The sequence below is a fragment of the Lathyrus oleraceus genome, chromosome 5 (assembly GCF_024323335.1).
Source record: "Lathyrus oleraceus cultivar Zhongwan6 chromosome 5, CAAS_Psat_ZW6_1.0, whole genome shotgun sequence".
NCBI lineage: Eukaryota > Viridiplantae > Streptophyta > Magnoliopsida > Fabales > Fabaceae > Lathyrus > Lathyrus oleraceus.
The window spans coordinates 185,371,303-185,385,592 of NC_066583.1; the positions used below are offsets into that span (position 1 = coordinate 185,371,303).

Below are 14,290 nucleotides of genomic sequence, written 5' to 3' on the forward strand. Positions count from 1 at the left end.
AAGATGCCTCATGGCCTTGCCAGGTTCTTCAAGAATGAACCCAAGAGTGCCATTGCTATCTACCTTCAGGATCGTCTGGATGAAGGCGTTGATATTTCTGATTTCAGTCTCGACGACTGTCTGGATTCAGTAGAAGATCTGGTCAGATACAAGAGAGGTGTCTCTGAGAAACTGATAGCTGCTGAGGCAAGGAAAGCAAAGAAAGCCAGAACTGAAGGAGCTTCTGGAAGCGGATCCTCAGCTCCTCTGCAAATCTCAACTAGTAAGTCTATTCCTCCTATTACTTCTGTACCTATGATGGCTTCTTCTCATCCTCTCACAACATCTCCCATATTTACTACCTCTGAAATCCCACCTACAACCATCAGAACCTCCCAACCTTTACCAATACTAAAAATTGCCCGTACTTCCATCCCTCCATCTGAACCTACACAAACCACTTCCTCTTCATCATCCTCAGAACCTGAAACACCTCCTTATGTTTCTCTCTCCTCTGACCCTGATTTTTCTGATCCTGAGTCCCCACCATAGCCACTCTCTATGCCAACAGACTTGCCTCTCAACAACAAACTCTAACACAATCTGAAGTAACCTCACCACTCCAAACTTCACTTCCACCACAACAAAACAACAACTCTCCCCTCTGAAACTCAACCATCTGATCCCTTCACTTCTAATATCACTCCACCAATTATTCCCGCTGTACCTGGACCAGACTCTGACCCATTAGACCTAAATCCACTTTATGCTTCATCCCCCAGTCTTCAACCAGAAGCAGAATCTGAACCTCAAACTCTAAATCTTAGCCCTCCAAACTCTCCACCTCATTCACCTGAACCTGAACCTGAACTTACCATACCTACCCTTGAGGAAGCCATCAGGCAGGTAGCAGAAGCTTCAATCCAGAAGATCAAGTCTCTGACTAACAACTCTGAAGTCAGTGATGATCCTAAATCTGTTAGGACACACTGGAACAAAGTCATTAGTTGGATGACCTCTGAGTCTTATAGGCTGAAGAGTGTCTCTGAACAAGTCAGAAATGGCTACATCAGAGATGCTGAGGAAAGACTCCAGGAGAGATTAGCTAGAGAGGCTGAAGCCAGAAGGCTTGAGGAAGAAAGGTTGGCTAAGGAAGCTGAAGAAGAAGCAAAAAGACTAGAGGAAGAAAGACTGGCAAAAGAAGCAGAAATCCTAAGACAACAAGAAGCTGAAGCTAAGGCTCTGGCAGATGCAGAAGCTCAAGCTGCTGCAGAAGCTGAAGCCCAGCAGGCTCTGACTTAGGGGGAGTCTTCAACTGCTGTTCCCATGATTCTTCAGACTCTGAAGGACCTCAAGGAAGATCAGAATATCCTCCGAGACAGAATGGACAAGCAAGATACGGTCAATGAGAATATCCAGAAGATGTTTGCCATGATCTTGCAGAAATTGCCTCAGAACCCTTAGGCACTTAGGATTTTATGTTTTGCTTGCTTTCTTGTTTTTGCTTTGCTGACTCTGATGTCTTGTGTTCTCTTGGTTTTTGTTTCTGTTATATTTTAATACAATGTTTTGTTTTTCTCTTCAATCATTTATTTTCTATGTCTTTTTGATTCTGACAAAAAGGGGGAGAAATCATTAAATAGCTCTGATGAAAATTTGTCTAAAACCTTAAGCACTCTGCAACATTTGTAGAAATAGCTCTGATAAAAATAGCTCTGATTAAATAACTCTAACATTAAATTTAAGAATTTGCAGAAAGTTTCAGAAATCTCATTACTTGAAAAGCTCTGGTAAGAACTTCTGAACTCCCTAGCACTAACTCAGGGGGAGCTTCTGTCTATCTGATCTTATTTATTTCATGTTTCATCTGCTATTTTAAGTTGTTTTGTCATCATCAAAAAGGGGAGATTGTAAGAACAAAAATTGTTCTACAACAGATTCCTTGATTTTGATGATAACAAAGGATGAAACCAAAAATGGCACCCTAACGAAAAGTTTCTAAGTGTGCAGGGTTCTAAAGAAAGAAGAAATAAATCTGATGATGTCATCAGATGCACAACAAGATCAGATACAAATTATCAAGTATCAGAAGCATCTAAAGTGGAATCTCGTTTCAAGAAGCTCTGACTCTGGACAAAACTGCAAAGTATCAGAAGCATCTGAACATGAAGTAAAGTCTAGAAGCTCTGACTCTGAACAAATGCCTTCTGTAAACTCTGAAGTTTATTAGCGCTATCTGAACTCTCAAGAAATAACATCAGAAGCCAGATCCCAAGATTCTCCAGATACATGAAGACTCTAATCAGATTTGTTAATCATGATGAAGTAACGTTTAAGCCAAGTTAAAGTTCTGCAAATGGATTTCCTCAATTAGAAAGAGACGTTAATCTCCTCTTCCAAGAGAGAAGATACTACTTGTGGTAAGTAGTCACTTCTAAAAGAAAAAGTCTCCTGCAGAAGCTATTTATGGAATGGCGTAATTACATCTCATTATCCAGCAGATTTAACTCTACTTCAACTCTATTTCAACACTACTTCAACTCCTATATAAATAGAGAAGAAATCAACTTTCAGTAAGAAAGAAATCAACTAGCCAAAACTATACTGAATTATTTCACGCTCAAGAAAATCATCTTTGCTCTCAAAGAATTTCACTAAGCTTTTGCTTATTAAGTGAAAAATCTGTTCTTAAGTTTGTAATACTTGCTTTCCTAGAAGCACTCTAGATTACATATCTTGTATCTTTTATTTGATTGATTTCCTCAAGTGACTTTGTGTGGTCTGTAGACTTGAGAGGACTAAGAGATTTTCTTCTCTCTTAGGGGTTGTTTGTAATCTTTCAAGATTAGTGGATTAAGTCCTTGTTGAAGGCGAAATCACCTTGGCCGGGTGGACTGGAGTAACTTTGTGTTATAAGCGAACCAGTATAAAATCATTGTGTGATTTTCATTTTGGAAAAGCGCTTATTTTTAAAACAATTCAAACCCCCCTTTCTTGTTTTTCTCACCTTCAATTGGTATCAGAGCTCCGGCTCTGTTATTGATTTTCAAATCAAACACTTAACCGTGTAGAGAGATCCAGTGCGAGAAAAACAAATGGCTCACTCAAATGAAAGAGATTCTTACAATGCTAAACCTCCTGTTTTTGATGGAGAAAAATTTGATTACTGGAAAGACAGAATCGAAAGTTTCTTTCTGGGTTATGATGCTGACCTCTGGGACATTGTCACAGATGGATACAAACCTCCAGTCTCAAATGGAGCTGAAGTTCCCAGAAGCAAAATGTCAGAAGATCAGAAACGTGATTTCAAAAATCACCACAAGGCCAGAACAATACTTCTAAATGTTATATCATACAACGAATACGAAAAGATCACCAACAGAGAGACGGCTAAAGATATACTTGACTCTCTGAAGATGACCCATGAAGGAAACTCCCAAGTCAAGGAGACGAAGGCTCTGGCGCTGATCCAGAAATATGAAGCCTTCAAGATGGAAGATGACGAAGCTATAGAAGCTATGTTTTCCAGATTCCAAACTCTCATTGCAGGTCTTAAAGTGCTAGACAAAGGATACACGACTGCAGATCATGTTAAGAAGATTGTCAGAAGTCTGCCAAAGAAATGGAGACCAATGGTTACTGCTCTGAAGTTATCAAAGGATCTGAACAATATCAGCCTTGAAGAACTTGTTAGTTCTCTCAGAAGCCATGAGATAGAACTAGAGGAGGATGAGCCTCAGAAAAGGAACAAGTCAGTGGCGCTGAAGTCCAGACCTGAAAGACGGAAGTCAGACAGAACCAAAGCCCTTCAAGCAGAAACTGCAGACACTGATGACTCTGAATCTGAAGACTCTGATGATGAAGAAGAACTGTCCCTACTAACCAGAAGAGTTAAGCAACTCTGGAAAAGGAGGAACAACAACAACTTCAGAAGATCAAGACCCAGAGGGGATCGATCAGAGTCAACTTCAAAAGGTAAACCTAACAAAGATATTACCTGTTTTGAATGTAAAGAAACAGGTCATTACAGAAATGAATGCCCCAAGCTGAAGAGAGATAACTCTAAGAAAGAAAGCTTCAAGAAAAATACTTTCAGAACAAAGAAGGGATTAATGGCCACCTGGGACGATAGTGAATCCGAATCATCAGAATCTGACTCTGATGAACAGGCCAACGTAGCTCTTATGGCTACCACATCCAGCAGCTCAGATGAAGAATCTGAAGAGGTATTTTCTGAACTTTCTAGATCTGACTTAGAATCATGTTTATCAGAAACTCTTACCTCTCTTCAGAAATTAAAACAAAAAGTTAAAGACATTAAAGGCCTTCTTAAAGCAAAATCTGAAGTATGTAGTAAACTTGAGACAACAATTCTAGCACGAGAAGATACAATCAGATCTTTAACGTTAGAAAGAGATGGAGCTAGAACAAAAAGCTTAGAATTAGAAAAAGCGTTGTCTCAAGCACCACAAACTTCAAACGAAACTATTTATAAATATGAAGAAGCTTTTCAAAAATTTCTGAAGAATGGAATAGATAGGAGTATTATGGCATCCATGATTTATGGAGTAAGTCAGAATAATAAAAGGGGAATTGGGTATGATTCTGAGGAAAATAAAACCTCTACCAGTAACCAGCTTAAATCTCCTTTTTCATATCACTACACACACACACAAGAAAACAAGTTTAAAAATGCTAGAAGACCCAAAGTTATGAGAAACTCTGGGAAAACTAATCTAAAAGGACCCAAGAGATTCTGGGTACCGAAAGATAAGATTATCTATGTTGCAGCTATCCTATGCAGCAAAGTTCAGACACCAGTCATGGTACCTGGACTCTGGATGCTCGCGACATATGACGGGAAGAAAGTCTATGTTCCAAAGCCTGGAACTTAAAGACGCTGGATTTGTAGGCTTCGGAGGAGATCAGAAAGGAAGGATCAGAGGCTCCGGAACTATTGGTAATGGTAATCGTCCCTCTATATCTGATGTTCTTTATGTAGAAGGATTAATGCATAACTTGTTATCCATAAGTCAATTAAGTGATAACGGTTATGATGTAATCTTTAATCAAAAAACGTGTAAAGCCATTAGTCAGAACGATGGCTCTGTCCTTTTCACAGGCAAGAGGAAAAACAACATTTATAAAATAAATCTTTCTGATTTAAAAGATCAAAATGTTAAATGTTTAATGTCAGTTCACAAAGAGCAATGGGTATGGCATAGACGCTTAGGCCACATTAGCATGAGAAAACTTTCTCAGCTAACTAAACTTGAGTTAGTCAGAGGCCTGCCTAAACTGAAGTTTTCTTCAGATGCTCTGTGTGAAGCTTGCCAGAAAGGAAAGTTTTCAAAAACATCTTTTAAAAGGAAAAATGTTGTTTCTACCTCTAAGCCTCTGGAGCTTCTTCACATTGACTTATTTGGTCCTGTGAAAACAGCATCAGTCAATGGAAAGAAGTATGGACTAGTAATCGTTGATGATTACAGCCGCTGGACATGGGTAAAATTCCTAAAGCACAAGAGTGAGTCTCACTCTGTATTCACCAGTTTCTGTTCTAAAGTGCAAAAAGAATTTGACTCTAAAATTGTTAGAGTCAGAAGTGATCATGGTGGAGAATTTGAAAATAAAGATTTTGAAGAATTATTTGATTCTAATGGAATATCCCATGATTTCTCCTGCCCTAGAACTCCACAACAAAATGGAGTTGTAGAGAGGAAGAATAGGACACTCCAAGAAATGGCCAGAACCATGATCAATGAAACAAATGTAGCAAAGCACTTTTGGGCAGAAGCTGTAAATACAGCGTGTTATATTCAGAATAGAATCTCTATTAGACCTATTCTGGAAAAGACTCCCTATGAACTGTGTAAGGGAAGAAAACCCAACATTTCATATTTTCATCCTTTTGGATGCATTTGTTTTATATTAAATACTAAAGAACATCTGAACAAGTTTGATTCCAAAGCACAGAAAGGTATCATGTTAGGATACTCAGAACGCTCTAAAGGCTATAGAGTATACAACACAGAAACCAAAATTGTGGAGGAATCAATTCATGTCAGATTTGATGATAAGCTTGACCCTGAAAAGTCAAAGCTAGTTGAAAAGTTTGCAGATTTAGAAATCACTCTGGTAGAATCTGAGAAAACTCCAGAAGCAAATGTCACTCCAGACTCTGAAGAAATTAAATCTCCAGATATTCCAAGGAAAGTTAAAAGTCGTATTAACATATCTGAAGATTTGATTTTGGGAAACAAAGATGAACCTGTTAGAACCAGATCTACCTTCAGAACTTCTGAAGATATTCCTCTGGGACTAGTGTCTCTGATTGAGCCTACGTCCTGTGATGAAGCTCTTCAAGATAACGATTGGGTGGCAGCTATGCAAGAAGAGTTAGATCAATTCTCCAAGAATGATGTCTGGGATCTCGTTCCTAAACCCAGAGGCACTCATGTCATTGGAACCAGATGGGTTTTCAGAAACAAGCTGAACGAAAAGGGAGAAGTTGTCAGAAACAAAGCACGACTGGTAGCTCAAGGTTATAGTCAACAAGAAGGTATTGATTATAATGAAACTTTTGCTCCAGTCGCGAGGTTAGAATCTATTCGTCTTCTTGTATCTTTTGCTATTAATCATTCTATCAAATTATACCAAATGGATGTCAAGAGTGCATTTCTTAATGGTTATATTTCAGAAGAAGTGTATGTCAATCAACCTCCAGGTTTTGAAAATTCAAACTTTCCAGAACATGTTTTCAAACTTAAGAAATCCTTATATGGACTTAAACAAGCTCCCAGAGCTTGGTATGAACGCTTAAGTAATTTTCTTCTGGAACAAAATTTTATCAGAGGGAAAGTTGATTCTACACTCTTCTGTAAAAACCTTAATAATGATCTCATGATATGCCAAATTTATGTTGATGATATTATTTTTGGTTCTGCTAATATCTCTGTTTGCCAAGAATTTTCTAAGTTAATGCAGGCAGAATTTGAAATGAGTCTAATGCAAGAACTAAAGTTCTTTTTGGGAATTCAAATCAATCAAACTCCAGAAGTCACGTACGTCCATCAAAGTAAATACATTAAAGACGTTCTGAAGAAGTTTGACATGACTGAATGCAACTCTGCAAAAACTCCTATGCACCCAACTTGCATTCTGGAAAAGGAAGAGGTAAGCAACAAGGTTTGTCAGAAGCTCTATCGAGGTATGATAGGCTCTCTTCTCTATCTGACTGCTACTCGTCCTGATATTCTCTTTAGCGTCTGTCTTTGTGCCAGATTCCAATCAGATCCTAGAGAATCTCATTTAACAGCTGTTAAGAGAATTCTTAAGTATCTGAAAGGAACTCCTAACCTGGGCCTGATGTATGAGAAAACATCAGAGTATAGGCTTTCTGGTTATTGTGATGCAGATTATGCAGGAGATAGAATAGAACGAAAAAGCACATCTGGAAATTGCCAGCTTCTGGGAAACAATCTAATCTCCTGGGCTAGCAAAAGACAGTCAACTATCGCTCTATCAACTGCAGAAGCAGAATATATCTCAGCATCACTGTGCACAACTCAGATGCTCTGGATGAAGCATCAGCTAGAAGATCTTCAGATATTTGAGAGTAACATTCCTATCCTTTGTGATAATACTGCTGCTATTTGTTTGAGTAAGAATCCTATTTTACATTCCAGAGCCAAACACATAGAAATTAAACATCATTTTATTAGAGACTATGTTCAGAAAGGGATAGTAACGCTGAAGTTCATTGATACAGAACATCAATGGGCAGATATCTTTACTAAGCCTCTAGCTGAAGATAGATTTCTTTTCATCTTAGAAAATCTGAACATTAAAAATTGTCCTGAATGAAGTATGGCTCTGAAAAGTATAAAATAAGATTCTGATAAAAACAAATACATTTCTGCCTCTGACTCTGATACTTCTACAAGTTAAGAAGATATCTGAGTTAGAAATCTTCAGAAACCAATCTCTTGGTATTCCTGAAGATCAGATACATTAAACACGTGGAGCTCTGAGCGTCAAACCTTAGAACTTCTAGACAGCTGTCAAGAAATTCAAAAAGGCAGACGTTTGAGTTTTCCTCGAGCAGTGTGCGTACTGTTGGGATTAGACATTCATTTATTAGCTGTAATCATTTTTCCCCCCAAGCGTGCCTTTTTGAGTATTGTGTTTAACGCATTCTGAAGTGTCGTTTTGCATGTGTTTTACTTAGGTATATAAACACTTTTCTCACATTTCACACACTTATCACTCTCACTCACTCTAAAACCCTAAACCCTTCTCTGCAAGTTCTTCATCTTCTTCTTCAATCTTCTTCATGGATGCTCAACAGCAAGAAGTTTTTAACTTCTCCCAACAGATGGAATCCGCTTCTAATCCCCAAACCTCAAACACTCAAACACCCACTGTTACAGGCGTCACCATAACCCCTGTTTATCAAGAACCCCACATTCTTGAACGAGAAAGCCACATAAACCTTTCAACTCCCTTTGAAGGTTTGGATGTTTTGTGTGAATCCTTGGTTGATTTTGACAACCTTAGAAGAAATGGCGTTGATCTTACTAGGGAACTTCGTCAACAAGGATGGGAAACCTACTTCAACAGGCTTTATGGTCCAATCTACCCTCTTCTGGTCAAGGAGTTCTGGAGACATGCTGATGCAGATGACCAATTCATTGTCTCGTTTGTTCTAGGGGTAAAAATCGTTATCACTGAAGCATCAATTGCTTCCTTGCTGAACATGGAGAAAACTGGAGGAAAAAGGATTTACAACATTCCTCCTAGGTCTAAACGCATCACTGAAGTTATCAACCCAACGATTTTCAAATCAAATGTTGAAGGTAACCCCTCTAAGAACAAAGAGCTACACCAGAACCTCCGAGTGTGGCTGAAAATCATCCTGGGAACAATCCACCACCGTCCAGCTTCAAATTCTTCAGATTACATAAATGCAGACCAGAAATGCATTTTATATTGTATTCAGAAGGGTATCCAGATCAACCTTCCTGTTCTTCTCTTCAGATATCTGAGGGATTCTGTCAGAGAAACCAGAAACAACATGAAGCCAAGGTCTTACATCCCTCTGGGGAGATTGCTCTCTGACATCTTCATTGAGCATGGATTGGTAGATGATCTGGAAAAGACCAGATGTATGGATGATCTGGCAATTGATGTAGGGAGAGCTTTAAATGCCAAAAACCTCAAGAGCATGGGAATCATCAAAGAGATCAGAGTCAAGCCAACTCTGGATACATCCTGGGAGTCTCTAAAAGATCAGAGGAAGATGCCTCATGGCCTTGCCAGGTTCTTCAAGAATGAACCCAAGAGTGCCATTGCTATCTACCTTCAGGATCGTCTGGATGAAGGCGTTGATATTTCTGATTTCAGTCTCGACGACTGTCTGGATTCAGTAGAAGATCTGGTCAGATACAAGAGAGGTGTCTCTGAGAAACTGATAGCTGCTGAGGCAAGGAAAGCAAAGAAAGCCAGAACTGAAGGAGCTTCTGGAAGCGGATCCTCAGCTCCTCTGCAAATCTCAACTAGTAAGTCTATTCCTCCTGTTACTTCTGTACCTATGATGGCTTCTTCTCATCCTCTCACAACATCTCCCATATTTACTACCTCTGAAATCCCACCTACAACCATCAGAACCTCCCAACCTTTACCAATACTAAAAATTGCCCGTACTTCCATCCCTCCATCTGAACCTACACAAACCACTTCCTCTTCATCATCCTCAGAACCTGAAACACCTCCTTATGTTTCTCTCTCCTCTGACCCTGATTTTTCTGATCCTGAGTCCCCAACCATAGCCACTCTCTATGCCAACAGACTTGCCTCTCAACAACAAACTCTAACACAATCTGAAGTAACCTCACCACTCCAAACTTCACTTCCACCACAACAAACAACAACTCTCCCCTCTGAAACTCAACCATCTGATCCCTTCACTTCTAATATCACTCCACCAATTATTCCCGCTGTACCTGGACCAGACTCTGACCCATTAGACCTAAATCCACTTTATGCTTCATCCCCCAGTCTTCAACCAGAAGCAGAATCTGAACCTCAAACTCTAAATCTTAGCCCTCCAAACTCTCCACCTCATTCACCTGAACCTGAACCTGAACTTACCATACCTACCCTTGAGGAAGCCATCAGGCAGGTAGCAGAAGCTTCAATCCAGAAGATCAAGTCTCTGACTAACAACTCTGAAGTCAGTGATGATCCTAAATCTGTTAGGACACACTGGAACAAAGTCATTAGTTGGATGACCTCTGAGTCTTATAGGCTGAAGAGTGTCTCTGAACAAGTCAGAAATGGCTACATCAGAGATGCTGAGGAAAGACTCCAGGAGAGATTAGCTAGAGAGGCTGAAGCCAGAAGGCTTGAGGAAGAAAGGTTGGCTAAGGAAGCTGAAGAAGAAGCAAAAAGACTAGAGGAAGAAAGACTGGCAAAAGAAGCAGAAATCCTAAGACAACAAGAAGCTGAAGCTAAGGCTCTGGCAGATGCAGAAGCTCAAGCTGCTGCAGAAGCTGAAGCCCAGCAGGCTCTGACTCAGGGGGAGTCTTCAACTGTTGTTCCCATGATTCTTCAGACTCTGAAGGACCTCAAGGAAGATCAGAATATCCTCCGAGACAGAATGGACAAGCAAGATACGGTCAATGAGAATATCCAGAAGATGTTTGCCATGATCTTGCAGAAATTGCCTCAGAACCCTTAGGCACTTAGGATTTTATGTTTTGCTTGCTTTCTTGTTTTTGCTTTGCTGACTCTGATGTCTTGTGTTCTCTTGGTTTTTGTTTCTGTTATATTTTAATACAATGTTTTGTTTTTCTCTTCAATCATTTATTTTCTATGTCTTTTTGATTCTGATAAAAAGGGGGAGAAATCATTAAATAGCTCTGATGAAAATTTGTCTAAAACCTTAAGCACTCTGCAACATTTGTAGAAATAGCTCTGATAAAAATAGCTCTGATTAAATAACTCTAACATTAAATTTAAGAATTTGCAGAAAGTTTCAGAAATCTCATTACTTGAAAAGCTCTGGTAAGAACTTCTGAACTCCCTAGCACTAACTCAGGGGGAGCTTCTGTCTATCTGATCTTATTTATTTCATGTTTCATCTGCTATTTTAAGTTGTTTTGTCATCATCAAAAAGGGGGAGATTGTAAGAACAAAAATTGTTCTACAACAGATTCCTTGATTTTGATGATAACAAAGGATGAAACCAAAAATGGCACCCTAACGAAAAGTTTCTAAGTGTGCAGGGTTCTAAAGAAAGAAGAAATAAATCTGATGATGTCATCAGATGCACAACAAGATCAGATACAAATTATCAAGTATCAGAAGCATCTAAAGTGGAATCTCGTTTCAAGAAGCTCTGACTCTGGACAAAACTGCAAAGTATCAGAAGCATCTGAACATGAAGTAAAGTCTAGAAGCTCTGACTCTGAACAAATGCCTTCTGTAAACTCTGAAGTTTATTAGCGCTATCTGAACTCTCAAGAAATAACATCAGAAGCCAGATCCCAAGATTCTCCAGATACATGAAGACTCTAATCAGATTTGTTAATCATGATGAAGTAACGTTTAAGCCAAGTTAAAGTTCTGCAAATGGATTTCCTCAATTAGAAAGAGACGTTAATCTCCTCTTCCAAGAGAGAAGATACTACTTGTGGTAAGTAGTCACTTCTAAAAGAAAAAGTCTCCTGCAGAAGCTATTTATGGAATGGCGTAATTACATCTCATTATCCAGCAGATTTAACTCTACTTCAACTCTATTTCAACACTACTTCAACTCCTATATAAATAGAGAAGAAATCAACTTTCAGTAAGAAAGAAATCAACTAGCCAAAACTATACTGAATTATTTCACGCTCAAGAAAATCATCTTTGCTCTCAAAGAATTTCACTAAGCTTTTGCTTATTAAGTGAAAAATCTGTTCTTAAGTTTGTAATACTTGCTTTCCTAGAAGCACTCTAGATTACATATCTTGTATCTTTTATTTGATTGATTTCCTCAAGTGACTTTGTGTGGTCTGTAGACTTGAGAGGACTAAGAGATTTTCTTCTCTCTTAGGGGTTGTTTGTAATCTTTCAAGATTAGTGGATTAAGTCCTTGTTGAAGGCGAAATCACCTTGGCCGGGTGGACTGGAGTAACTTTGTGTTATAAGCGAACCAGTATAAAATCATTGTGTGATTTTCATTTTGGAAAAGCGCTTATTTTTAAAACAATTCAAACCCCCCTTTCTTGTTTTTCTCACCTTCAAGAAGTTCCAGCATGCCTGTCTTGGTTTGCATACTTTGTACTGAAACGCCTACGCCTATTGCAATCCCCTGACCGGGGGAAAGATTCGATTATTGATGCTGCTTTTGCTCCACCTGTGAGTACATTTTTAGCGGTCTTTGTTGATATCTGTTTCATATTTTCATGCATGCTTTGATGTTTCAAAATGACCAAAGGTATGGTCTACCAACTCATTTACTTATTATACCATCAGCTGTAGTCATGTCTAAGGTTTCATCTAATATCTCCCGATGCCTTATCCTCGATGACTGGTATTTCATATGAATTAATTAGTCTTGACTGGAGCCATTGAGTTCAAAACGTTACCCTTAAATTTTCCAGGGAACATCAGGAGCTTACTTTTTTGGGGGGAAAGGTAGAACTATAAACCCTTCAGCACTTTCACGAAACGCCAAATTAGCACACGAGCTTTGGGAAACTACATGCAATATGCTATCGGCGACTCCCTTTGGTAATGAGTGAAACAGTTTTTAGCATTGGATTGCATGTCAAGTCATGTAACAAAGAGAATTAGTGGCACACTTACCTGATGTAGTGTGTAATAAGTGATAACATATGCAGTTTTGAGCTTTCTAATGCATGTTAAGCTATTCCTTTAGCTGACGCAAGATTTATTGGCATTTCTAAAATCACTGGTCAACAAGGATCTCAATTAATTTGCACGTTTGTTTTATGATTTTAACAACTACTACTACTACTTGAAGAAATAAGGAAACACTGCAATGAAATTATTGCTAGTGATTATTGCATGAAATTGTTCACTCTTATATCACAAGATTATGTTTGTATATTTAGTTAGAATCAGGTTACTTTCATTTTTAAAATCCAATTGATTTAAAGTAAGTTTGATGAGTGGTTTTTAGTTACCTAAGTTATTTCAAAGTTTGATTTAAGTATGTATTTTCACTGTATCAAAAAAGTAATATGTATTTTCCAATTTCAAATTACTCAACAGGTGATGAATAAGTTTGTAAAAAATAAAAGCAATCAAACAGATGATTAATTAAAATTAGGATCTAGTTGGACAAGAAAAGTAAGAAGAATTCGATCTCTATATATTAATTAAAATTAGGATCTAGTTGGACAAGAAAAGTAAGGTGAATTTAATCTCTATATATTCTCACAACTGGTGAATTTAGAGATTTATCTTCAGACTTAGCAGTGATTTATCTTCAGACTTAGTTATTTTTCATAAAATTAAACGCAAACGAGTGAGTAATCCATATTATATTTAATTTCAAAATATATTATTTTTCGTAAAAAAATGATATTTTCGGATATGCATATTCGCTGATGTTTTTATTTATTATTTATTTTTTAATTTAGTAGTCATCCATCAACAATGCAACAAATATGTAAATACCAATAATGTCTTTATTGAGAAAAACAATTAGAAAATAGAAAAACAATTAAAATAAAATTATAAAAAATATGAAAATACAACTAAAAATCAAATAAATCGAATCAAATAGAAAAATAGGGAATATTGTACGCTAGGTCGCATAAAGGCCAGTAACGCAGAGAATACAAGGGGCAGAATTTGAGGAAACAATTCCTATGATTTTAATATTGGCTAAAATCGATAGAGACTCACGTCAATTTTAATGAAAAATGTGTAGTAAATGGGGTCAAAGGTGTTTTCAAATATGCATATCCGAATTCACCTTGAAAAATTTTAGAGATAAATTTTCGAACAAATTTTTGACAAAAATATGGTGACGGCTTGATTTACGAAGAATGAAGTGATTTAATGTGCATTCGAAATGCATATTCAAAAACACGTAAAAACAATTTTAAATTTTTAGAGGTGTGAACCACATCCTAACTTTATCTTTATATTATAAAATATTTACCGAGGCTAAATAAGAAATATGCTAATTAAATATCTTAAGAAAGATAGATACATATAATCTTCCAACGTTACTCTTATATTATAAAATATTTACATTTACAAAAGGCCGACAACTCTAAGCATTGTTTTCCCA

The 14,290-nt window shown here is 37.7% G+C and overlaps 1 protein-coding gene across 8 annotated transcripts in view; it reads left to right on the forward strand.

Annotated features, from left to right (window-relative positions):
* The window catches only part of LOC127082176 (probable protein phosphatase 2C 76), a 40,878-nt gene that overhangs the window by 11,950 nt on the left and 14,638 nt on the right, over positions 1-14,290 (forward strand). For 2 of the 8 annotated variants that reach the window (XM_051022399.1, XM_051022411.1), the window contains exons 11-12: positions 12,267-12,381; positions 12,627-12,903. The exons of 4 other annotated variants lie outside the window; for them this stretch is intronic. In XM_051022399.1, coding sequence (XP_050878356.1) covers positions 12,267-12,381; positions 12,627-12,767 — 256 coding nt within the window. In that variant the 3' untranslated portion in view covers positions 12,768-12,903. Of the gene's footprint in view, positions 1-1,989; positions 2,912-11,264; positions 12,187-12,266; positions 12,382-12,626; positions 12,904-14,290 lie in introns of those variants that run through there. 2 more of the 8 variants (XM_051022410.1, XM_051022409.1) reach the window with 2 other exon arrangements.